Here is a 27,359-nt window from a genome sequence, read left to right as displayed (position 1 = left end):
ATTTTTATACTTTTTAGTTTTAAGTTTTGGAGTTTTTGAAATAAAGATAAGATTAAGTTGAGTAAGTTGAGTTGAGTTTGAAAGACGTTTAATTAATTTACAGTAATTTACATATCATAAGTCAAACAATTTCACTTTTACCTACTTATAGATGATTTTTATACCAGCTATTCCATATCCGAAGTCTGCGCGACAGACTTCGGATCTGAAGGTTGATGGTTCGAGAGAGAAAAAATCAGACCACCATTTTTTTCTGGTCTTCTAGAAACACAACGTGAATCTGCTTCACATTGAGTCTCGCTCTTCCACACGAATTGAGAATAACTATGAGTTCATGGTAGAGTGCGCCCCTGGTGGTGACTTGTCCAGTGTCATAGAGAGTCTGAGAAGTTCCTGCTCATACATCAACATCATCAGCAGAAACCACAACCAATTCCATGGTAAGATGACTTGATATGGTGATAATGGGGATTTAAAACTGAAAATATACTCCGCAGTGCGTGAGGTGAAGTGTGATTATCTGGGAAGGAGCTAAGATATTGACTCTAGGCGCCTAAAAAGGGGAATTAAACCCCTCAAAACGTCCAACACCGTGAAAAAGGTACCACCATGCACCATGCCTAATTGCCTATCTATAGGTAACATAGACACTGAAACAACAATATTGAGGTGTGCCTTGTTTTACGTTATTTTATGTATGAACGCCCGATTACTATACAGTTATGCAATGTGCTAATAAAATATGTTACCTACCAATTTCAAATTTTGGACTTATCTATATTTTGAAAACTTTCGCCTGCGGCGGCCATGCCTTTTCTACAAGTTTGGCCATGCCTCGGGATGAACTAGCGGGATTCCGGAGCGAAGCGACGGAATTCAGCTAGTAGGTAACATAGACACTGAAACAACAATATTAAAGTGTGCCTTGTTTTACGTCATTTTATGTATGAACGCCCGATTACTATACAGTTATGCAATGTGCTAATAAAATAGGTTACCTACCAATTTGAAATTTTGGACTTACCTATATTTTGAAAACTTTCGCCTGCGGCGTAGTTATGTATGAACGCCCGATTACTATACAGTTATGCAATGTGCTAATAAAATAGGTTACCTACCAATTTGAAATTTTGGACTTACCTATGTATACATATTTTGAAAACTTTCGCCTCCGGCGTAGTTACCTAATATTGTCTCTGTTATTCTAGGTGTACCCTGGTTTCCTCGTAGAATTCGCGAGCTGGACAGATTCGCCAATCAGATTCTATCATATGGATCCGAGCTAGATGCAGATCATCCTGGATTCACAGACCCTGTGTACAGGGCGAGGAGGAAGTACTTTGCTGACCTGGCGTTCAACTATAAACAGTGAGTGATTCAGAGGAATTTGACGTCCCTGTATAACTGCTAAGCTTTTTCTTCTTCTTCTACTTCTCAGCCTCTAGTGAGCTTAGAAGGTAGCGCGTCTGCCTTGTAAGTTCTAGACGCCGGGTTCGATTCCCGCCCGAGGTGAACTTTATCCTTAACAGATAGAGTTCGTTCTCGGAACGGCGGGCTTTCTCCTATCCTGTCCTCCTTCTCTCTTCGCTTTTGGGACGATAAGACCTTAGAAGTTACAGCTCCCTCTATCAAATCTCTTAAAAAAAAGATCCAATCCTGTCATTCCTGTCCCTTTTCTCTCTTCGATTTCGGGATAGTAAGACCTCTATTGTTACGTTTGATAAGGATTAAGGGAATGGGAAACAAAGATGAAATTCATTGTTCTAACCAATATTGCAAGTAACTGGCCTTAAGTAAGGGACTGGAAACAGTCATGGTGGATTTCACCAACCTTCTTTCCAGCCTCAAACAGCCCGTTAGCTAAACAGCTCTGTTAAGCCAATACAAATTAAATGGAACTTAACTGGTTGTTAGCTTAACAGGAGTTCTAATGACTGAATAAATATTGGTGAAATCCAACATCAGTCTTTAATGAACTACTATACTGGTAATAATAATAATAGACTCTTGAGTGGAAGGCAACCACTAGGCGAGGTTAACGCCTTAGGCGTTCTCTACCACCTAACCCTTAGAGCTCCATTATTATGTGGTCAAATTCTCAAATAAATGAGGATAAAATTCCATGCCTCGGCTGGGATCGAACCCACGCCCTCCTGTTTACCAGGCGAGCGTCTTGACCACTACGCCACCGAGGCAAATAATCACTAACTACTCGTATGTTCTCTTATTTACAGCGGAGAGCCGCTACCCCGTGTTGACTATACAGCGGAGGAAACAAAAACCTGGGGTGAAGTGTTCCGGAACCTCACAAAGCTCTATCCTACTCATGCCTGTAAGGAACACAACCACGTGTTTCCGCTTCTAATACAGAACTGTGGCTATGCAGAGGACAATATTCCTCAGCTGGAGGACATCTCCAAATTCTTGAAAGGTAACTCTTTTCAGTGAACTGTAACTCAGAAATAGAGCTCTAGGCCCAAGTTTGACCAATTATTATTATTATTATTAAACAATTAGATCAAACTTTATTTACAGATGGTAAAATAATGTACATAGATATAAGTAAAAAAATAAAGTTTGATCAACTGTTGAACTAGCCAGCCTAGTTAGCTGGGACGGTAGTATTTAAGTCTGCCCTTTGTGTGCAAAGGTCGCGGGATCGATTCTCACCCGGGGCAGAGTTCATCCTAAACAGATAAGGTAAAAAAAAGTGAATACGTGCTTTTTCACAACTTTTGTAAATATCATAGCATTACTAAGTGGCAATCAATTTCCATATAGGTACCAATAATCCTTTTACCATATAATATTTTGTCTGATTGTTCCCCGCCTTGCTTCTCTTTCTCCAGATAGTACAGGGTTCTCCTTGCGCCCAGTAGCAGGTCTGCTCTCATCACGTGACTTCCTAGCAGGTCTTGCGTTCCGTGTCTTTCACTCGACCCAGTATATTCGACATCCCAGCAAGCCCCTGTATACTCCGGAGCCTGACGTAAGTTTTATTATTATTTTTATTATCAAACAATGTATTGTGTAAAATAAAGAGCCCTTGCTCCATTAGAAAGAGGTTTGATAGAAGGAACTGTAACAACGCAGGTCTTATCGTCCCGAAAGCGAAGAGAGGAGGACAGCATATAGGAGACAGTCAGCCGTTCCGAGAACGAACCTTTTCTGTTTATTATAAAATCTGGCCAGGGAGAGAATCAAACCCCTCGGCCTAGGCGCCTAACAGAAAAGATAAAACGTTCGATAGTGAGAACTGTAACAAGGAAAGTCAGATTATTTCAGTATTATAATAATCTTTTAAAGTTTTTGAACATTAGTTACCTATTCTATTATGTTGCAGGTTTGTCATGAACTATTAGGTCATGTGCCACTGTTTGCTGATCCTAGTTTCGCTCAGTTCTCTCAAGAGATCGGTCTCGCTTCGCTAGGAGCTCCGGATGAATATGTGGAGCGACTCGCTACGGTAAGTTCATGAAGCGAAGACTGAGCGCTATTCGATAAAAAAAAAACTTTGCCCTTTATGACGCAATGTAAAGTCACATTTTCTTTTCGGGATTTCCCTTCTTCTGAAGCTCGTTTCCTCTCTTTTGACGTGGTAGCGCCTGTAAGAAGAAACCATATTGGAAACGCCATTGCTGTCAGTTCCGTTTTCGAAAGTTTCCCTAAAGGAAAATAAATCTTCAAAAGCTTTTAGGTTCCAAATTAACCTCAAGATCTCTTTTTCATAGTTTTTCTTTCTATCACTGAAGGCCGAACCCCCTGTAAATAAAACTTCGCAGTTAAACAGTGAAGGTGAACCTCAATCAATCACAAAGGCTTAAATCAAACAAACACATCCTGGTTTGCTAAAGTTTTAAACGAGGAGGATTCAGCTCAAGGTTTATTAAGCTAGTGAAAAAATTGTTGCCTCGCGTACATCCCACCTTCGCAGTTCCCACGGCGCGGGGGGGTTCCCGGGTCCCGGGCAATTAGAGAGCCCCAAATGCCAGGAGTGTTTTTTTTTAACCTTAAAATATATTGGCTGCATTTTATTATTATTTTTTTCTTTTTGAATACCTATGAACCAGCTACAAAAAATTGAAATAATTCATTCCTACTACTCTCGTTCTTGAACTAGTGTTTTATTAAAAGCTCTCTCGATTTTCTAATTAAAAACCTCCGAATAAATTTCGCTCCTGACATCAAGCGCTCCAGATTCATCTGATATTATCTAAGCCTCTGCATACCGTCTGCTAACCGAAGCCTCTGCTTACCATCTACTGACCGAAGCCTCTGCTTACCGTCTGCTAACCGAAGCCTCTGCTTTCAATCGACTAGCCGAAACCTCTGCTTTCAATCGACTAGCCGAAACCTCTGCTTACCATCTGCTAACCGAAGCCTCTGCTTACCGTCTACTAGCGGAAGCCTCTGCTTACCGTCTACTGACCGAAGCCTCTGCTTACCGCCTGCTAACCGAAGCCTCTGCTTACCGTCTACTAGCGGAAGCCTCTGCTTACCGTCTACTGACCGAAGCCTCTGCTTACCGCCTGCTAACCGAAGCCTCTGCTTACCATCTACTAGCGGAAGCCTCTGCTTACCGTCTACTGACCGAAGCCTCTGCTTACCATCTACTAGCGGAAGCCTCTGCTTACCGTCTACTGACCGAAGCCTCTGCTTTCAATCGACTAGCCGAAACCTCTGCTTACCATCTACTAGCGGAAGCCTCTGCTTACCGTCTACTGACCGAAGCCTCTGCTTTCAATCGACTAGCCGAAACCTCTGCTTACCATCTACTAGCGGAAGTCTCTACAGCTTATCTAGTTCTGCTCTTGAGGGTAACTGAAAGGTAAGTCAGATTATTATTATTTGCTATATTAATGGCGAATGACAGGACGGTTTGTCCACATCTACTAGCGGAAGTCTCTACAGCTTATCTAGTTCTGCTCTTGAGGGTAACTGAAAGGTAAGTCAGATTATTATTATTTGCTATATCAATGGCGAATGACAGGACGGTTTGTCCAATTTTGATAAAATTTGGCATTCAAATTCAACACGTCAAAGAAAATTCACTCGTTGGATTTTGGACCAGATCAGGAAATTCGAATTAAGTTGGTTTAAGTCTTGTCACTCGTTGGATTTTGGACCAGATCAGGAAATTCGAATTAAGTTTAAGTCTTGCCCATTTTGTCATGTGCGACGTGTGTTGGACTATTGATAGGTCCCTTTTTTTTTTTTTTTTTTTTTCTTCTTCTTTTTTTTCCTTTAAAGCGCTTTAACACGACCTATTCTTTGACGCTTTAATATTAGCTAAAATCCCTGTAAGGATTATTCTTTGACACTTTAATACCTATTAGCTAAATTCCCTGTAAGGATGGATGAGCTACTTATTCTATTATTATTATTTATCGGTTGATTTTATCTATTTTATGTACGAGTAGGTAGGTATGTGACTATGTGTTCAGTTACACCTTGAGGCCGTGGTTATGAACAGGGCCATCGTAGGACATCGTCGGACTTTTTGCGTGTAAAGTTGGCGGGAAATTCGAATTTTTGATTTCTTTTCCGCAACTTGTACAATCTGAATTCATTTTTTACTTTTTATCTTTAGTTTGCACGTTTATATTATACTTTTCATTTATATTAGCTACCTATAAAAACAAGCAAATTACAAAGCAAACAAAAATAAATATAAAATGAATTTTAAAAATTGCCGCCGGGACAGCTATCTCACGTCGTCCGAGCTCATCTCAGCCCTGTTCATAAACACACCCTGAGATCCGTAGTAGTCTATCGTATCAAGCTTGAGTAAGTTCAATCAAAATCAAATGTTTCCCTTCTCTGAGCTGGTTAAACAGCCGTAGATTCGCCCCTTGTGAAAAAACCTCCCGATGCATTCCAAAATCTATTCTTCAATTAAACATATATTAGACATCAGTGTCATCAGTTGATAACAAAATCAGACTTAGACCATCGAGGAATTAATCAATTGTGCATTTGGATTCAGTTCTGATTGAGTTGCACTTAGTACCGCGGTTCCTAATACTAGACTCCCAATCCGTAGTGCAAGGGTTCGATATAATGTTCAATAGAAAAATTCTAGTACCATCCGAACTTGATAAGGTTTTGGTTACGAAGACCAATGGAGAAAATGGAGATCATGTTGTGGATATTACCCCAGTAAGTAATCTGATCATTGGACTGATCCACAAACGACTTAGTTTTTTTTAACTACACATTTCTGAATCCCGGATTCGCAAACTCGGGTTGACGAATTCTTGCGAGTTGTGCGTTCCGTTCAAGAATTGTATGTTCTACATAAAAATGCATGGCACACTAGTGCTGTGGGTTCGAAAATGGTCGAGACCTTTCGGGAGCGAATCTGGGATTGAGAAATGTGTAGAACCTAGCATTAGATATACAGTATGACTGAACTACCCCTACCTAAAATTCTCTCACTATACCACCTACACATTTCTGAATCCCGGATTCGCAAACTCGGGTTGACGAATTCTTGCGAGTTGTGCGTTCCGTTCAAGAATTGTATGTTCTACAAAAAACTGCATTGCACACTAGCGCTGTGGGTTCGGAAATCGTCGAGACCTTTCGGGAGCGAATCTGGGATTGAGAAATTTGTAGAACCCAGCATTAGATATACAGTATGACTGAACTACCCCTACCTAAAATTCTCTCACCACCACTATAGTGTGTCCAGATCAACGTGGCAGCAAAAAAATATAGTAGGTAGGTAGTAGTCTATCGTATCAAGCTTGAGTAAGTTCAATCAAAATCAAAAATGTTTCCCTTCTCTGAGCTGGTTGAACAGCCGTAGATTCGCCCCTTGTGAAAAAACCTCCCGATGCATTCCAAAATCTATTCTTTAATTAAACATATTAGACAACAGTGTCATCAGTTGATAACAAAATCAGACTTAGACCATCGAGGAATTATTCAATTGTGCATTTGGATTCAGTTGTGATTGAGTTGCACTTGGTGCCGCGGTTCCTAATACTAGACTCCCAATCCGTAGTGCGAGGGTTCGATATAATGTTCAATAGAAAAATTCTAGTACCATCCGAACTTGATAAGATCTTGGTTACGAAGACCAATGGAGAAAATGGAGATCATGTTGTGGATATTACCCCAGTAAGTAATCTGATCATTGGACTAACGACTTACTTTTTTTTTACTACACATTTCTGAATCCTGGATTCGCAAACTCGGGTTGACGAATTCTTGCGAGTTGTGCGTTCCGCGTTCCGTTCAAGAATTGTATGTTCTACAAAAAACTGCATTGCACACTAGCGCTGTGGGTTCGAAAATTACATGTCTGATATTCTCCAACCACCAGGATGAAGTGGGGGCACTCGCTAAAACCCTCAAACTATTCAAGGTAAGGGAAAATCGCAAAACCCTCTTTTAACAAGCAGTTACTAGGTTCGAATCGGGGCCAAAATGGAAATTTTCCTGACCAAACTTTTATGTTCTCGGATGGACATGGATGTAAAATATGTAACGTACCTACCCATCTTGAAATAATGCGAAAGCGGATCCGAGGTCCTTTTTTTTCTACCTTACCTATACATATTTAGAAAGGAAAGTAATGCGATTTTTAATCTGATGGTGGTCAGTAGATACTTTTTGGTCCGCGCGATGCACGCATCGTGTAATCCTGCCGCGACATCAGTTGCCTTATCATGATCCAACCAGATATGATTGGATCAGCTGATTGGCAACTGTTGTCGAAGCGGGATAATTTTAATGTTTGTTTTGATTTTTATACTTTTTAGTTTTAAGTTTTGGAGTTTTTGAAATAAAGATAAGATTAAGTTGAGTAAGTTGAGTTGAATTTGAAAGACGTTTAATTAATTTACAGTAATTTACATATCATAAGTCAAACAATTTCATGATTGTTCCCCGCCTTGCTTCTCTTTCTCCAGATAGTACAGGGTTCTCCTTGCGCCCAGTAGCAGGTCTGCTCTCATCACGTGACTTCCTAGCAGGTCTTGCGTTCCGTGTCTTTCACTCGACCCAGTATATTCGACATCCCAGCAAGCCCCTGTATACTCCGGAGCCTGACGTAAGTTTTATTATTATTTTTATTATCAAACAATGTATTGTGTAAAATAAAGAGCCCTTGCTCCATTAGAAAGAGGTTTGATAGAAGGAACTGTAACAACGCAGGTCTTATCGTCCCGAAAGCGAAGAGAGGAGGACAGCATATAGGAGACAGTCAGCCGTTCCGAGAACGAACCTTTTCTGTTTATTATAAAATCTGGCCAGGGAGAGAATCAAACCCCTCGGCCTAGGCGCCTAACAGAAAAGATAAAACGTTCGATAGTGAGAACTGTAACAAGGAAAGTCAGATTATTTCAGTATTATAATAATCTTTTAAAGTTTTTGAACATTAGTTACCTATTCTATTATGTTGCAGGTTTGTCATGAACTATTAGGTCATGTACCACTGTTTGCTGATCCTAGTTTCGCTCAGTTCTCTCAAGAGATCGGTCTCGCTTCGCTAGGAGCTCCATACCTATTCTATTATGTTGCAGGTTTGTCATGAACTATTAGGTCATGTGCCACTGTTTGCTGATCCTAGTTTATGATCATGAACTGTTTATTTTATTTTATTATGTTGCAGGTTTGTCATGAACTATTAGGTCATGTGCCACTGTTTGCTGATCCTAGTTTCGCTCAGTTCTCTCAAGAGATCGGTCTCGCTTCGCTAGGAGCTCCGTGGCTGCTCTAGTGTAGAATTAAACAACACAAATCTATGGTGGAATGGTCCCTCGTACTTAATTAATGACGACCATAAACAAAATCCCCTAGTCACAGAAATACATGATGTACCAGCGCTATTCGATAAAAAAAAAAAAAAAAAACTTTGCCCTTTATGACGCAATATAAAGTCACATTTTCTTTTCGGGATTTCCCTTCTTCTGAAGCTCGTGTCCTCTCTTTTGACGTGGTAGCGTCTGTGAGAAGAAACCATATTGGAAACGCCATTGCTATCAATTCCGTTTTCCAAAGTTTCCCTAAAGGAAAATAAATCTTCAAAAGCTTTTAGGTTCCAAATTAACCTCAAGATCTCTTTTTCGTAGTTTTTCTTTCTATCGCTGAAGGCCGAACCCCCTGTAAATAAAACTTCGCAGTTAAACAGTGAAGGTGAACTTCAATCAATCACAAACGCTTTAATCAAACAAACACATCCTGGTTTGCTAAAGTTTTAAACGAGGAGGATTCAGCTCAAGGTTTATTAAGCTTGTGAAAGAATTGTTAAACCTCAAGATCTCTTTTTCGTAGTTTTTCTTTCTATCGCTGAAGGCCGAACCCCCTGTAAATAAAACTTCGCAGTTAAACAGTGAAGATGAACCTCAATCAATCACAAACGCTTAAATCAAACAAACACATCCTGGTTTGCTAAAGTTTTAAACGAGGAGGATTCAGCTCAAGGTTTATTAAGCTTGTGAAAGAATTATTAGATAAAATCAATAAATAACTACCACTTGGTTCTATTGCAGTGCTATTGGTTCACGGTAGAGTTCGGGCTATGCCGTCAGGAAGGTCAACTCAAAGCATTCGGTGCCGGACTGCTCTCCTCATTTGGTGAACTGCAATACTGTCTCTCCGACAAACCACAGCGCAAACCCTTCGAACCCTCGGTCACTGCATTGCAAACCTACCCCATCACCGAGTACCAGCCCTTGTACTTTGTGGCTGAGAGCTTTGAGGATGCCAAGGACAAAATGATGTAAGTGTGAATGTGAACACGCTCTTTCACATTAAATGATGTAAGTGTGAATGTGAAGACGCTCTTTCACATTAAATGATGTAAGTGTGAATGTGAACACGCTCTTTCACATTAAATGATGTAAGTGTGAATGTGAACACGCTCTTTCACATTAAATGATGTAAGTGTGAATGTGAACACGCTCTTTCACATTAAATGATGAAGTGTGAACATACCACTTCGCGGGAGTAAGTTCAAGCTCGATGATTTTCCCTTTAGTTTGTTCAATTAATGTTTCATTACAAATTTTCATCAGTAAATGGCTTTTTTCAAATTACATTGACCAAAAGGGCAAGGTAAGCCTAGCTAGACCCTTGACCAATGGAGCGTGCCTGAAGCCATGTGATGTATTTCAACCCACTCTAACCCTTGGTGGGTAGCGCGTCTAAATTGTAAGCGATGTAAGGATTTCCTGCAATCTGATTGGTTCCTTCATTTTGGGTTGATGACTCATTGCTGTCACATTGATCTGGATGAACTATAGCTAATTCTATTTTCCTTGTCATGCTTGTAGCCTACTCTCATGGAAGGGGGCTATATCAAGGAGGGCGTGGATTCTAACAAGAGTACATGTCTGATATTCTCCAACCACCAGGATGAAGTGGGGGCACTCGCTAAAACCCTCAAACTATTCAAGGTAAGGGAAAATCGCATTCACATTAAATGATGAAGTGTGAACATACCACTTCGCGGGAGTAAGTTCAAGCTCGATGATTTTCCCTTTAGTTTGTTCAATTAATGCTTCATTACAAATTTTAATCAGTAAATGGCTTTTTTCAAATTAAATTGATCAAAAGGGCAAGGTAAGCCTAGCTAGACCCTTGACCAATGGAGCGTGCCTGAAGCCATGTGATGTATTTCAACCGACTCTAACCCTAATACGCGCAGACCATCCCCCGTAGGTTTGGAGTGCGCTATAATCCATACACTCAGAGTGTTGATGTGATTGATTCCAAGGTTCAACTTAGTGAGCTGGTGCAGAACATCAACGGGGAAATGCAGATCCTGCTGACCTCACTCAAGAAAATCTAAGCAACGCCGAGCCTGGCTTGCAACACAACGGGTGACCGTCTGGACACATCGCATGTTGATTAAATCAAATTTTGATGTTGAACTTTTTATTTAGTTGTATGATATAACAATAAGTGAAATTCTACAAGTACATTATAATGAAATTATATTGGACGGGTGTTTCTAAAACGCTCCATATTGTAAATAAATACAAATTAGTTATTATTAAAATATTAACACATTGGTTCTTTTTATTTTCTATGATAGGATAAAATTCCATACCTCGGCTGGGATCGAACCCACGCCCTCCTGTTTACCAGGCGAGCGTCTTGACCACTACGCCACCGAGGCAAATAATCACTAACTACTCGTATGTTCTCTTATTTACAGCGGAGAGCCGCTACCCCGTGTTGACTATACAGCGGAGGAAACAAAAACCTGGGGTGAAGTATTCCGGAACCTCACAAAGCTCTATCCTACTCATGCCTGTAAGGAACACAACCACGTGTTTCCGCTTCTAATACAGAACTGTGGCTATGCAGAGGACAATATTCCTCAGCTGGAGGACATCTCCAAATTCTTGAAAGGTAACTCTTTTCAGTGAACTGTAACTCAGAAATAGAGCTCTAGGCCCAAGTTTGACCAATTATTATTATTATTATTAAACAATTAGATCAAACTTTATTTACAGATGGTAAAATAATGTACATAGATATAAGTAAAAAAATAAAGTTTGATCAACTGTTGAACTAGCCAGCCTAGTTAGCTGGGACGGTAGTATTTAAGTCTGCCCTTTGTGTGCAAAGGTCGCGGGATCGATTCTCACCCGGGGCAGAGTTCATCCTAAACAGATAAGGTAAAAAAAAGTGAATACGTGCTTTTTCACAACTTTTGTAAATATCATAGCATTACTAAGTGGCAATCAATTTCCATATAGGTACCAATAATCCAAATTTCGGCCTTTTTCTGGCGGTTTTTCCGCCGCCAAAAGTTCTTCCCTCAACTCTCGAGGTCTCGATTTTAGTATGACACTTCCCCCACCATACCTAACGATCATATGAAAAAAAAAAAATCGCTTGTTCTAATTAATACAAGGTGGACCTCCTCTATCTATTAGACTACTTATCCTTCTTTCTTCGATTTCGGTACAATAGGACCTCTATTACAGGTTCCTCTATCAAACTCTTTTATATAATTATATAAAACGAGGCAATGTACTGAACAGTGCTAACATTCCTATAACAATGTATGCGACCATTATGCTATGATCCATAGACCTATCATTAAATTTTCATCTTTTTTTACATTAGAGAAAAGGGTAACACATATCTTTGTACTTTATATATAAAAAGACTCTATACAATTAAAATAAATCATAACAAAATAATGTGATCTATTGCATAACAAAACTTACACATTATCTACAAATAGACAATTTTCTATTTCTATAAACTATGATAAACTGAAAATTTTCAAGATAAACTATTCTTCAATATAATAAAAATCTGCATTATATATCTTTTTAATTTCTACTCTAAATCGTCCAAGGCCCAGTTCTTAAGTCGCTTTTGACTATTTTAAATAAACAATCATAAAAGTAATAATCGTAAATGTGGTTGTGACGACACCAGTATCCAAAATTTTGTAGTTATCACTAGCATTACATTTACTCAATCAAACAAAGCCAGCCGTTCCAAGAACGAACGTTATCTGTTTAGGATGAAGTCCACCCGGTCAGAAATTGGACCCAGAACCCATATCCTTACAAGGCAGTTGCGCTACATTGCGTAGGGTATTAAGCGGGGAACGACATTTGTGACAAGCGTTAGAGCTTAACACAATTAAAATTCCTTTTCCTAACTTTAGATATTGGACTCGAACCACCAGCCTTCAGATCCGAAATATAAACTTACATCAGATAGTGTTTCAGCTGCATTGGTAGGGGATGGTGTACTATTAGAACTGGATGTTTCTCTCCTCTGCATATCAAGTACTGCCTCTGTTGTGTATGATGGTGGTTTCGAACCAGTGTATTTCGGTTTTCCAATATCCAATATTGGCTAGAGTGAATTGATTCAATCCTCAGTCTTGGTTTTCACTCTGGGATACCTCAGCCTGTGCAAGCTACTATTATGAGAGTGAGGAGGCGTGTGCCCAAGATAAAAAGACTTGGGTGTATCATGAGTACATGGATCTGTCTAACATGGGACCGGAGCACTACAATGTCCGAAATAAACAGATAAAATTACGAAGAACCGAATGCATAAACGCATTGAATGTCTTGGAAGAAATCAACAATGGGACGGCTCACAATATTTTGCCCTGCAAACTGTCTCTGAGTCAATTCAAGGGCAATTTGGATTTCAGTAACCTCTGCATGATGGGTCATTCGTTCGGTGGAGCTACGTCACTTCTCACAATGTCTTCGGATCCCAGATTCAAGGTTTCTAGGAGTCATAGGAGTTCCAGGAGTTGAAGAACCCCCAGGACTTTGGGAATCTTGATGTTGAAAACATTGAGGTAGAGGAGATATATGGACTCTATTTCTCCTATACTCAAACAAGGTCTCGTGTATTTTATGGGTTTAACATTTTACAATACATGATTAATAAAGTAGACCTTGCTTAATTATAAAAAAAAAGAAAGAAAAATAATAATAATGAGAAGGAGAGATGAGAAATAAATTAGTGATGGAGGTGAGACGGTCATTGCTCGTTGGTCGGTCGCTACGCTGGTCGCTACTCACATCACAACCAGCTTCTCAACTGTTCTCACGAGGCTGAGTGCACCCCGAAATCCAAGTTCAAAGCCAAAAAAACATGTCGCGAATTGAACCTGGGACCTTCGGGGTGCAAGCCCAGTGTGATACCCACTCGGCCGAAGAAGCTGCTTAATATCAATATTTTAATAGAGAATTATTTATTAACAACTAGATTATTTATTAATAGACGGCTGATGGTATCCAGGCCCAGGTATTGCAAATGTTCTCTTTGGATTTATTAAAAACAACACCACACAGTAAAATTATAAAACAGGTCTTTCATAAAGTACAGGTAGGTGTGTTTTCCTTTCGGGAAACTTTCGGAAAAGGATCCGGTTCTCATTTGGAAAACTGAAATGGCGCCTGTACTAAACCATAGGAAATTCAATATGGCGTGCCATCGGAACCGGTTCCCATTTGGAAAACTGAAATGGCGCCAGTATTAAACCATAGGAAATCCCATATGGTGCGCCATCGGAATCGGTTCCCATTTGGAAAACTGAAATGGCGCCTGTACTAAACCGTAGGGAATCCAAGATGGCGTGCCATCGGAATCCGTTCTGTTTCCGAAATTAAACCATAGGAAATCCCATATGGTGCGCCATCGGAACCGGTTCCCATTTGGAAAACTGAAATGGCGCCTGTACTAAACCGTAGGAAATCTAAGATGGCATGCCATCGGAATCCGTTCTGTTTCCGAAAGTTTCCCGAAAGGAAAATACACCTCGAAATTCCTCAGAATTATTCCTCGTTTTTATTATTTTTATTATTATTTTGTTTATTTTTAATTATATCGTCAGATATTATTATTATTACTAGGTGTTGTGGTTCTAGAGATGGAGCGATCAGTGTGTGAACTATGAAATGTGAATGAGTGAATGGATCTTGTTCATATAATATAAGATTGGTCCAACGTTTCCAACTACAATATGATATAGAAAAATAAAACTTAAAACTAAATAATATTTTAGAATCTAAAATAAAAATTCTTCACATTTATCTAAAATAAACTCAATTTGAATTTTGAACACAGATAGAGACCTATATTAAGCTCATCGTATTAATCTAGGGTTCTTTATATAATAAGCTAGGTTTTTTTTTATGTATATTAATCTAGGGTTCTATGTACATTTATACTATCTCTGTACATGATAAAGGGAAATATGGGCTAAAGCTTGAGGGTTTAAAGTCCCATGCTAACTTTATACAAGACTCGTATAAGCTTAACCCGACCTTTAGGGCTGTTTGTCCCTACATCTAAGCCTCGGAGTGTTAACTTATACAATTTCATAAATGACCAACTTCTCATTTATGTGTTCAACAAACTTCATGTTCGTCAATTTGGGACTTTTTTATCCTCTTCTTCTTCGTCGTCTTCTTCTTCTTCTTCTTCTTCCTAGCCTTTTCCTATTGAAATAGAATGTGATACTTTTCCAGGCAGTCCTGATAAGTGTGTTAAGCTCTTCGCCCTTAAAAAGCTGTTTTTTTTTTTGGAACGACATGAAACTGAAAATCCGGGTTGTAAAATTATCTAATCTCTGAACTACAAATTCAAAAATTCATACTAAGAAGTATGTATACTCATAAAAAATATATTCTATGTATAATATATTCTAGTAAAGACACAAAGTAAAACCATTTCACATGACTTTAATGCGAGCCACGCACGCTCCGACTGTCAGACAGTCTCAAGACCTAGGCTGACACTGAGCGTGAGTGGTCAGCATAATGCACGTGTGAAAAAGATGTCATGAAATTCTGTTAGTAGGTTGGTGGTTCGAGTCCAAGGCAAGTCATAAAACGATGAGTCGGTGCTTATAACTTACCACAATGTCAATTAATTTCTTCTTTAAATTTAGAAGTTATAGCAGTAGTTTTAGGGTTTAAAGTCCCATGCTAACTTTATACAAGACTCGTATAAGCTTAACCCGACCTTTAGGGCTGTTTGTCCCTACATCTAAGCCTCAGAGTGGGCTTTTTGCGTATTCACTTGTACAATGTCATAAATGACCAAATTCTCATTTATGTGTTCAACAAACTTCATGTTCGTCAATTTGGGACTTTTTTATCCTCTTCTTCCTCTTCTTCTTCTTCTTCCTAGCTTTTTCCTATTGAAATAGAATGGGCGTTTCTTGTGATACTTTTCCAGGCAGTCCTGATACGTGTGTTAAGCTCTTCGCCCTTAAAAAGCTGTTTTTTTTGGAACGACATGAGACTGAAAATCCGGGTTGTAAAATTATCTAATCTCTGAACTACAAATTCAAAAATTCATACTAAAAAGTACCTATGTATACTCATAAAAAATATATTCTAGTAAAGACACAAAGTAAAACCATTTCACATGACTTTAATGCGAGCCACGCACGCTCAGACTGTCAGTCAGTCTCAAGACCTAGGCTGACACTGAGCGTGAGTGGTCAGCATAATGCACGTGTGAAAAAGATGTCATGAAATTCTGTTAGTAGGTTGGTGGTTCGAGTCCAAGGCAAGTCAGAAAACGATGAGTCGGTGCTTATAACTTACCGCAATTTCAATTAATTTCTTCTTTAAATTTAGAAGTTATAGCAGTAGTTTTTTTCGGGTAGACTTTTGAGATAATATCTTTTTCACTCAGTACGTCAATATGGGCAAGGTAGAGACCTCTGCGTAAACATAGGTTAGGACAAAGGCCTGCTTTAATCCAGTCAGGGCAGAGGCCACGGGAGGCCGGAGAAATCCACAGGGCCGCCTAGTCCTGCATCGGCCTCCAATAGAGACATAATGACCTTTAATCCAGTCAGGGCAGAGGCCTGCTTTAATCCAGTCAGGGTAGAGGCCACGGGAGGCCGGAGAAATCCACAGGGCCGCCTAGACCGGCATCGGCCTCAGTACGTCAATATGGGCAAGGTAGAGACCTCTGCGTAAACATAGGTTAGGACAAAGGCCTGCTTTAATCCAGTCAGGGCAGAGGCCTGCTTTAATCCAGTCAGGGCAGAGGCCACGGGAGGCCGGAGAAATCCACAGGGCCGCCTAGACCGGCATCAGCTTCCAATAGAGACATAATGACCGCCATAGCCGCTTCATCATTACCAGTAGTAGGCGCCCCACCAGACTGAGGGGAGGGGGGTGAGATCATACCACTGATCACGTCATCTTGATCACCTGCATACACAAGGTTAAATTAAGTGTTATCATTATCAGACTATTAGTCTAGGAAACGAAGACTTTTTGACGGACAAAAATGATGTAGTTCTAATTTTTTGCCCAAAAGGTCGGAGATGGTGTCCTGAATAAGGGGTCAAAAGTCTCAAAGCGAGACTTTACGGTTAGCGGACCTAGAAGGGCGTAAGTGTCATTTTTCGTGACTTTTTCCAGTTTTTTTTTGCAAATATCTCGAGAACCGTTGGTTCTAGCGAAAAAAGTATTCCGATCGATTTTGTTCAAAATTAAATTCCGTTTAGAACCATCAAATAAACCATTTTGTGTAATTTTTCACGAGGAATACGATGGTTTCATTTTCAACTATATCCGACTCACAGTTCACCAGTTACAGGTTCGAGACTCGGCATACTGGAATTAATTTTGTTTCATTTTTAAAATAGGCATAGAGAACTTTCTATTATAGCTATTAGAACCGTTAAATAGTCCATCTTATGTAATTTTTTACAGAAAATCTGATGGTGTAACTTTCATATCACCTGCATACACAAGGTTAAATTAAGTGTTATCATTATCAGACTATTAGTCTAGGAAACGAAGACTTTTTGACGGACAAAAATGACGTAGTTCTAATTTTTTGCCCAAAAGGTCGGGGATGGTGTCCTGAATAAGGGGTCAAAAGCCAAAAACCAGGTTTTTTGGCTTTATGGTTTTCTGGACAAAATTTGCACCACCACTTTCGTGTTCCTGGTAAAAAGACCTTTTAATTTGATATATAGGTCGACCAGGTTTGAATAAGTCCTTCTATGGGGACAGACAGACCAACAGACCAAGTATTGCAATCGGTACAAATTTTCAAAATCGGGAAATGGGTGGAAATATCCGTTTTAGGGTCCCCTGATTCCAAGAAAGTGGTTTTTAGCCCATGGTCCGTACGTACGTACTACAGGTTTTCATCTACTTGTATTATCAATCTTTTTACACTGAAGAAAGACCGACCAACTGACAGACACCGAAGCGAATACAATAGTCCGTCCCTTATACGTAGGTACCTTTTTATTACTATTGTAATAATAAAGAAAGGACGGACTAAAAACCACCTTTATATTGATGCATTTCGAGAATGATATATCTGTAACGAATTTTGAGTTTTCTGTTTGAGTTTTATAACAACAAGATATTCTTGCCAAAACGAACGTAGTTTGCGGGGAAAATGAAATGTAAAGTTGTGTACAAGAGTACAAGTCCACAGCCCAAACACGCATGAAAATCAACGAAACGAAAGAGAGAAAGTTTAGTGCGCAACTCAAATGCTTCCTCTACAACTTTTTCGCCCTAAGAGGAGCTAAACATTTCAAGATAACGTCTTGGAATGCATTACAAATAATAAGGTTACAAGATCAAAGCCTCTTACCTTTGTACTTCAGTATTTATATAGCCTACCTTATTTAGCCACTTCAGCCTACCTTTGGTCTTGACTTTAACAACTGTGCTATCCGATGATTCCTCATCAGTAGGTTCTACGCCCCCAGGGGCTACCAGTTATTTAAACTAGGCACTGAAAACTCTCTAGTGGTAATCAATTAGTCTATCTTATGTGATTTTTTACGAGGAATCTAATGGTGTAACTTTGACTTCCATCCGACACACAGTTCACGACTTAGAGCCTCGATACTGACCAGAAGTTACTATTTTGGAGTTACAGTTGCATTACATGAGAACTACACTAACTTACCTGATTCATGACATGAAGAACTACTCAGTACTACATTATTTCTGACCATAGAGTAATCTCCTCTAGATACATCCGATAGAAGGGGAGAGATGAGAGGGTTTCCACCTCGCGTTTCCAATCCGTGATTCTGAAGTAACTGCAACACAAGATTAGGACCGCGTATTACGAGTTGGCTTCAATTAGGGGGTCAAAAGTCTCAAAGCGAGACTTTACGGTTAGCGGAACTAGAAGGGCGTAAGTGTCATTTTTCGTGACTTTTTCCAGTTTTTTGCAAATATATCGAAAAAAGTATTCCGATCGATTTTGTTCAAAATTAAATTCCCTACAAAATGGTTACTTCCATTTTGTCCTACAAGTTACCGTTGCGGCACCAGAAGGCCGTAAGTCGCGTGTTTCAAGATTTTTTGCAATTATCTCAAAAACCGTAAATCCTAGCGCAAAATTGACCATTCCAAATTGTTCGGGACGTAATTCTCTACAAAAATGACTGTAGGAAATTTTGCCGTTTTTATGGTAATAATGGGCATAAAAAACTTTCTAGTGCAGTTATTGAAATAATCAAATAGATGATCTAGTGTGATTTTTCACGAGGATCACAATGGTTTAACTTTGAACTCTATCCGACTCACAGTTCACGAGGTACAGGTTCGAAACTCGGTAAATTAAAATCAATATTGTTTTATTTTTAAAATAGGCATAAAGAACTTTTTAATTCATCGTTTAGAACCATCAAATACTTAAACCATTTTGTGTAATTTTTCACGAGGAATACGATGGTTTCATTTTCAATTATATCCGACTGACAGTTCAGCAGTTACAGGTTCGAGACTCGGCATACTGAAATTAATTTTGTTTCATTTTTAAAACAGGCATAGAGAACTTTCCATTATAGCTATTAGAAACGTTAAATAGTCCATCTTATGTATTTTTTTACGGAAAATCTGATGGTGTAACTTTCTTGGTGTACTATTAGAACTGGATGTTTCTCTCCTCTGCATATCAAGTACTGCCTCTGCTATCTGTCTTCCTATCTTGCTAGCTTCTACATGTGATGTGATCAGGCGTTGCATCTCCTTACCTCCAATGCCGTTAGCTGTGCAATCAAACAGAACAATAGAAATCAAATTAGAATAGAATAGATTATGCCTTATTTATCCTGCCAGATAATTTGCCATGAGTGCCATAACATTACATCAAAATCAAACCTTGAATTCTTTGTGATAAAGCAGAGAGCTTCTTCCAAAGTGTTGTGTTTTTTTTAATTGTTTTTTTATTTATTTATTTGTATTTTTATTATTATTATTTGATAATAACAAGTAAATCCAAATATAAGAGGATCCTTTCTAAGACACAATGCTTCTAAGAAAGATATTATTACAAATCTAGGTATCTACTATCTAAGAAGCAAGGATAAGAAGGTACCACAGCACTACTAAGTACCTCATTTACTATTAATTTTTACTTTCTATTACTACAGTTATAGCGAAGCTATACTGGTAATGAGAAAGTATTGCAATCGGTACAAATTTTCAAAATCGGGAAATGGGTGGAAATATCCGTTTTAGGGTCCCCTGATTCCAAGAAAGTGGTTTTTTAGCCCATGGTCCGTACGTACGTACTTCAGTTTTTATATACTTGTATTATCAATCTCTTTACACTGGTCGCTCCTCGATTCAAGTAGCTACACAAATCGGGAAATGGGTGGAAATATCCGTTTTAGGGTCCCCTGATTCCAAGAAAGTGGTTTTTTAGCCCATGGTCCGTACGTACGTACTACAGGTTTTTATCTACTTGTATTATCAATCTTTTTACACTGGTAATGCCGCCACTGGTCGCTCCTCGATTCAAGTAGCTACAATGGTGTACTTACATTGGTTTGTATTGAAGAAGTCAAATCCTGAGGTTAGTTGGGATTGGGATGGATTATCTGTACTGCTCTCTGCCTTTGCTTCATTCCTAAAACATACAAAATACAATGAGCTATTGTCACTAACAGTCAACAGTATTATTATTTAGAGTGATCAACTCCCATGACGTAGTAGTCACTGCGCTCGCCTTGTTACTTTTCACGTCTATCAGCCTCTCCCTTGGACTTAAATCTGATGAGAATAATTGTTCCTTAACTTTAGCCACATCCTTAGGATGTAGTATGTCAAACCAGCTTTGACCTAATAGTTCTCCCTGTAAAAGATGAAAATCAGAATCAATGCAGACAAAGGATTAAGCCTAAGGCCATCGCCTTCACGGGTCAGGAGGCCTCTCCAGCAATTTCCCTGGCCTAACTCAGACTGGGTGAAGTCAATGTGAGTAGGCCAGTAACTTGTCGTAGAATGAAGGACACGGTTACGGTTAGCCCAGTGGTAACGTGCTCACTTGCCATGCAGAAGGTCCCGGGTTCGATTCCCACCATCGACAAAATTTTGATTTCAAATATTTCAACGGGTTACTTTCTGGTAATTCTGGTGTTCTCGTGTTGACCCAGCATCAAGTATTGTATTATGTAAGTATGTAGCATGTAGCTAACTACTAAGCCTATTAAATACATATATCTCGCATATATTACATAACAGATATATCTCACTTGTGTATATTAATTACATAAATATGTATAGTATATAGTAGAACCTTGATTATTGGGACCGGGGGTAGTTGAAATTATCGAGGTTGAAACGATCACTTTCTATGATCTTTTCCTCTGATAAGATAGGATATCTTTTGAAAGAAAAAAAAAGATCTCTTTTTTTTATTTTTTTCTTTTATAAAAAAGAATATTTTTTAAAAAAAAAAAAAAAAAAAAAAAAAAAAAAAAAAAAAAAAAAAAACAATGGATTTTGGAGTTGAAATAATCGAGGTTCTACTGTACTGATATCTATACAAGCTCTGCATAGGCGAAATGAAAACCTGTATCTCCTGGCCTAATTAAACACAAGTAGCTTTAAGATTTACCTAGTCGTACGACCTTGAGAAAAAACATAGTTATCTCTAAACTACGAGTGTGTATACAATTCTATGTATGAACTATACAATTCTATATACATATAACTAACGTGTAAATTAGATATATGTAGGTATTGTAGGTCCATTATATGCAGGGACTGCAGGGCTGTATTCAGGGGCCCCCTCGGATTTCTTTTAGCTCCTAAACGTAGATTCGTAGTAGCTTAACCCATCCTTTAGGGCTGTTTGCCCCTACACCTAAGCCTCGAGTGGTCTTTTTGTGTACGACTTAAATGTAGTACCTAATATACTAAAAGTCTTCTTCTTCTTCCTCGCCTTTTCCCGTGGTCAGACGGGGTCGGCGTTTTTCGTCAGCCTCTCAATCAGCCCTAAGGTGATTGCTTTGGTTTTGGCTACAAAAACTGAAGTGGATGCCCTTCGCACTCAACCTTTGCTATTTCTTCAGCAAGGAAAATTTCAGGCTGATATCCTCCCTGTTTAAGGTCCCCCAGCCAGACCCTTGGAACCCTGTCTTTGTTAAAAGGGACTTTTCAGTATTGAAGGGTTAGCTTGGAGGATAGCGCCTTGTAAGTGCTAGGCCGCGGATTCGATTCCCTCCCGGGGCGGATTTTATCCTAAAAAGATAAGGTTCGTTCTCGGAACGGCTGGCTTTCTTGTATCCTGTCCTTCTTCTTTCTTGGATTTTGGTACGATAAGACCTCAGTAGTTCCCTCTATCAAACCTCTTTTTTTTCTCAAGATTTCCCAAGTTAGAAGTTGTAAACAACACATGGATCAGGTAGGTTTACAGTTCTATGATACAATGATGATATTATTAGCATATTGGTGAAGAAGGCAACCTATCAGGTAACTAGGTAGGTATAACTAGCAAATAGTAATGTTATTAAATAATTATATTAGTGCCCATTATAAGGTATGATAGGATAGCGCGGTCTGTAATACTGTAGAGGTCGGACTAGTGTGTCTATAATTGTACCTCCACACAGGGAGGCCAACAATAACTAGTTTTTTTCTAATCCTAAAAAGAAATCTAAATCATAAATTGCATTATGTTTGGTGAAGATCAGAGCCTCTCTTCAATTTTTGTTGACATCATATTATTATGTACTACAAGCCTCTTTTTCTATTTCTATTAAATATTCAAATCTGTCATTTTTCTTTATTACTCCGGTAATGCCTCCATTCGTCCCTAACTCCCTACTTACTGAAAGCAGCAACTCAATGATTGGCCTCACGAGGCTGAGTGCACCCCGAATTCCAAGCACAGGCGAAAAAACTTCAACACCGGCGGGAATTACTCTTTGAACGAAAAGACATCGACTTTTTATTTTCATTTTTATTTTTATTCATTTATTTTTTTTAAGAGGTTTGACAGAGGGAACTGTAACTGCTATCGTCCCGAAATCGAAAGCTAAAATTAGGCTGGATTCATTTATTTTAACGAGAAAAGTTTGCATTGCAAACAGAGTTAAGTACTTGTGATGGGGTTTTTGGCTAAATTTCTCTTAGTAAGTCGGAGGTCAGATGTGTGTTTTTCGCGTCACTAAAAATTTTCTCAACGTGAAAATTTATTTTGTTATTATTTTTTTCTTCAATAAACCTATCCCTAAACCCCTAAATACAAAATCGCCGCGTTAAAACTGAAACCTCACTCCATTGAATAAAATTCAGAGCCTTACTCACTGGAATGAGGAGCCTCCTTTTCGTTTTTTCGACTTCCTGGTGCTATCAGCCTGCTGATATTCCATGGGATGAACGCTAGATGAGGGGATCTGCCCATCTTCGACGTACGTGGATGTGGAACAGGTACTTCTGAAATCAGAAACCACATGGGGTTCAAAATAAAGTCGGATGAATCAGGAATCAGGTTTCATGTCTTCTGATGAAGTGTTTCCCATGACGCGTGTACCTTTTCGTGTGAGTTTAATGCTTGAAGTTGTAGGCAATTGGAGAAAAGTACTTTACTCAACTCTTAATCAACTTGATTTTTCCCCTACTTAACGAACATAGCAGGAGAATTGTAGAGAAAAAAATAAACAAAACATTGTTTGACACCGTTAACTAGTGATATTATGTTGGAATTATCTATATATTTATAAACATAAATTTATGTAACGTCTGATCAGCTGATAAGTCACATGATAGGTAATAAGGTAATCCTTCATACCTGGATCCGCGCTGACTAATGTCTCTTGTTTATTTTTCATATGTTTATCCTAGACCTGTTTGGCAGACAGGTCTAGATTCGTAGAAGCCTTTTCGTGTGAGTTTAATGCTTGAAGTTGTAGGCAATTGGAGAAAAGTACTTTACTCAACTCTTAATCAACTTGATTTTTCCCCTACAACGAACATAGCAGGAGAATTGTAGAGAAAAAAATAAACAAAACATTGTTTAACACAGTTAACTAGTGATATTTCGTTGGAATTATCTATATATATAAACATAAATTTATGTAACGTCTGATCAGCTGATAAGTCACATGATAGGTAATAAGGTAATCCTTCATACCTGGATTCGCGCTGACTAACGTCTCTTGTTTATTTTTTTTCATATGATGTCTATCCGAGATCTGTTTGGCAGACAGGTCTAGATAGAAGCTTAACCCATCCTTTAGGGCTGTCCAGCCCCTACACCTAAGCCTTAGTTTGGGCTTTTTGTGTATGGGGTTAAGCTGCAGACAGGTCTAGGTCAGGTCTGTCAGACAGTCAGATCTTGATAGCTAGGTCTGAAGCTTTTCCCGTCACACAAGTTTCGGCTGTCTTACACACCCAGGAGAGAACTGTAGCTGCTAAGGTCTTATCGTTCCAAAAGCGAAGGAAGACAGGGTGGGAGAAAACCAGCCGTTCCGAGCATGAACCCTGTCTGTTTCGGATAAAATACTTTCCGGGCGGTAATCGAACCCCAGACCTAGCACTTACAAGGTAGAAGCGCTACCTTCCATCTGTCTAGAATGGAGGGATAGTCTTGGTAGAAGATACAAGTGAAATAGATTAAATTAATGAGTAATTATCACATCGGGACGCGACTTTTTGATATTTTGGGGTTTTTAGTTTCGAATCGACCTTTGAAAAGTTGATTACAAGAATCCAAGGTCTGACCGAAAGGTTCTCTGACTCTCTTCTTATCTCGCGTTATCACTTTCGAGAAGATATTACAAAACAAATTATGTCCATAATGGTATCAAAGAGGCAACGTAGCCTGGAAGGTAACAATGCCTGTCCAGGATGAACTTTATCCTAAACAGATAAGGTTCGCTCTCGGAAAGGTTGACTTTCTCTTTAGTCTAATAGGTAGAGGATTTTAACAATGCATTACCTTGCATTAATTAGAACAAGCTATTTTTTTTCATAGGATCGTTAGGTAAGGTGGGGGGAGTGTCATACTAAAATCGAGACCTCGAGAGTTGAGGGGAGAACTTTTGGTGACAGAAAAACCGCCAAAAAACCAATTTTCGGCCATATTTCGGCGGTTTTTTGGCCACCAAAATTTCTCCCCTTGGAGGTCTCAAATTTGTTTTAACAATCACCTCATGTTACCTGACAATCTCAGAGAATAATATCGTTTACTCTAATTTTTGTTTGTCCGATATCTATTCGCCTACCTTTCTTACTGTGTACATTATAGGGTATGTCAAAAAAGATCACGTCACGGCATACGCTCCCGTAGGCGATGACGTCACATCAAATGTCCCTCTAAGGGGTTTAAAAAAAAAAAAAAAAAAAAAAAAAAACATCAAGTTCAATGGTTAATTAACAAAGCTTCGCTCTACGTAAAATCCTTTGTGATAACTTGATTTTGTAGGAAACTTTCTTAACTTTAAACGTATGTTTTTACTTTTTACATTAAAGGCGTGGTTTAGAAGTTATAGGCGGAAAACGTAAAAAAGTGCCAAAGGTATGCACTTTTTTCGAGGTTTTTTGCCCCCCAAAAGTTATCCCCTAGGATTTCGAGGTCAAAAATTTGGTGCGTAAAGTCTGACGTCACACATATTTGAACTCTTTCATTGGAACGGAAAATAAAAATTGAATTTTCGACCTTTTACAGTTATTTTTCTGAAGTTTTGACCTCGGATTTGGATTTTTCCCAACTTTTTACATAGGAATCGACCAGTTATTTATAATTTTTACCCATTTGCAACTGCTCCATTCTGGATTGAACTGGGTATTAGGTACCTAGCTCAATTTTAGATTGATCTCAATCTGATTTGGTAAACTCTGCTCTTAGAGATTTTTAGGGGTTTGATAGAGGGAACTGTAACTGATGAGGTCTTATCGTCCCGAAATCGAGGAGAAAAGAAAGACAGGATAGAACAAAGCCAGCCGTTCCAAGAACGAACGTTCCCTGTTTAGGATATAGTCCGCCCGGTCAGAAATTGGACCCGGAAACCATATCCTTACAAGGCAGTTGCGCTACATTGCGTAGGGTATTGAGTGGGGAACGACATTTGTGACAAGCGTTAGAGCTTAACACAATTAAAATTCCTTTTCCTGACTTTAGATATTGGACTCGAACCACCAGCCTTCAGATCCGAAATCTAAACTTACATCAGACATCAAAATCAAATCATGAATTCTTTGTGATAAAGCAGAGAGCTTCTTCCAAAGTGTTGTTTTTTTTCATTTATTATTATTATTATTATTTGATAATAACAAGTAAATCCAAATACAAGAGGATCCTTCCCAAGACACAATGATTCTAAGAAAGATATTATTAAAAATCTAGGTATATAAGAAGCAAGGATAAGAAGGTACCACAGCACTACTAAGTGTCTCCTTTACTATTAATTTTTACTTTCTATTACTACAGTTATAGCGAAGCTATACTGGTAATGAGAAAGTATTGCAATCGGTCCAAATTTTCAAAATCGGGAAATGGGTGGAAATATCCGTTTTAGGGTCCCCTGATTCCAAGAAAGTGGTTTTTTAGCCCATGGTCCGTACGTACGTACTACAGGTTTTTATCTACTTGTATTATCAATCTTTTTACACTGGTAATGCCGCCACTGGTCGCTCCTCGATTAAAGCAGCTACTCAATTGTCCTCACGAGGCTCCCACCCCGACACCCAAGCACAGAGACGAAATGTCTTCCTATCTTGCTAGCTTCTACATATAAACTTACATCAGATAGTGTTTCAGCTGCATTGGTAGGGGATGGTGTACTATTAGAACTGGATGTTTCTCTCCTCTGCATATCAAGTACTGCCTCTGCTATCTGTCTTCCTATCTTGCTAGCTTCTACATGTGATGTGATCAGGCGTTGCATCTCCTTACCTCCAATGCCGTTAGCTGTGCAATCAAACAGAACAATAGAAATCAAATTAGAATAGAATAGATTATGCCTTATTTATCCTGCCAGATAATTTGCCATGAGTGCCATAACATTACATCAAAATCAAACCTTGAATTCTTTGTGATAAAGCAGAGAGCTTCTTCCAAAGTGTTGTGTTTTTTTTAATTGTTTTTTTATTTATTTATTTGTATTTTTATTATTATTATTTGATAATAACAAGTAAATCCAAATATAAGAGGATCCTTTCTAAGACACAATGCTTCTAAGAAAGATATTATTACAAATCTAGGTATCTACTATCTAAGAAGCAAGGATAAGAAGGTACCACAGCACTACTAAGTACCTCATTTACTATTAATTTTTACTTTCTATTACTACAGTTATAGCGAAGCTATACTGGTAATGAGAAAGTATTACAATCGGTCCAAATTTTCAAAATCAGGAAATGGGTGGAAATATCCGTTTTAGGGTCCCCTGATTCCAAGAAAGTGGTTTTTTAGCCCATGGTCCGTACGTACGTACTTCAGTTTTTATATACTTGTATTATCAATCTCTTTACACTGGTCGCTCCTCGATTCAAGTAGCTACACTGGTGTACTTACATTGGTTTGTATTGAAGAAGTCAAATCCTGAGGTTAGTTGGGATTGGGATGGATTATCTGTACTGCTCTCTGCCTTTGCTTCATTCCTAAAACAT

General features: G+C 38.8%; 2 protein-coding genes and 1 long non-coding RNA gene across 3 annotated transcripts in view; 1 reads left to right on the top strand and 2 right to left on the bottom strand.

Moving 5' to 3' along the window:
- The window catches only part of LOC103524631 (protein henna-like), an 11,467-nt gene extending 619 nt beyond the window's left edge, over positions 1-10,848 (top strand). Inside the window, exons 2-8 of the mRNA XM_017449691.2 lie at positions 266-440; positions 1,209-1,368; positions 2,235-2,431; positions 2,850-2,989; positions 3,344-3,466; positions 9,501-9,730; positions 10,645-10,848. Coding sequence (XP_017305180.1) covers positions 335-440; positions 1,209-1,368; positions 2,235-2,431; positions 2,850-2,989; positions 3,344-3,466; positions 9,501-9,730; positions 10,645-10,648 — 960 coding nt within the window. The 5' untranslated portion in view covers positions 266-334 and the 3' untranslated portion in view covers positions 10,649-10,848. The remainder of the gene's footprint in view (positions 1-265; positions 441-1,208; positions 1,369-2,234; positions 2,432-2,849; positions 2,990-3,343; positions 3,467-9,500; positions 9,731-10,644) is intronic.
- A 4,886-nt stretch (positions 10,849-15,734) lies between these two features.
- LOC103524630 (protein cycle) overlaps positions 15,735-27,359 on the bottom strand; it is a 33,293-nt gene continuing 21,668 nt past the window's right edge. Inside the window, exons 14-18 of the mRNA XM_026819995.1 lie at positions 27,265-27,350; positions 26,492-26,658; positions 18,415-18,550; positions 16,567-16,682; positions 15,735-16,404 (exon numbers count right to left, since the gene is read on the bottom strand). Coding sequence (XP_026675796.1) covers positions 16,345-16,404; positions 16,567-16,682; positions 18,415-18,550; positions 26,492-26,658; positions 27,265-27,350 — 565 coding nt within the window. The 3' untranslated portion in view covers positions 15,735-16,344. The remainder of the gene's footprint in view (positions 16,405-16,566; positions 16,683-18,414; positions 18,551-26,491; positions 26,659-27,264; positions 27,351-27,359) is intronic.
- LOC113465456 lies at positions 19,406-20,370 on the bottom strand. Its single transcript, XR_003390163.1, has 2 exons — positions 20,285-20,370; positions 19,406-19,507 (listed from the first exon to the last, which is right to left on the bottom strand). It is a non-coding gene; the product is annotated as an uncharacterized LOC113465456 (long non-coding RNA).

The sequence above is a fragment of the Diaphorina citri genome, unplaced genomic scaffold (genome assembly GCF_000475195.1).
Source record: "Diaphorina citri unplaced genomic scaffold, Diaci psyllid genome assembly version 1.1 scaffold109, whole genome shotgun sequence".
NCBI lineage: Eukaryota > Metazoa > Arthropoda > Insecta > Hemiptera > Psyllidae > Diaphorina > Diaphorina citri.
This window is presented reverse-complemented; position numbering and strand designations above follow the sequence as displayed.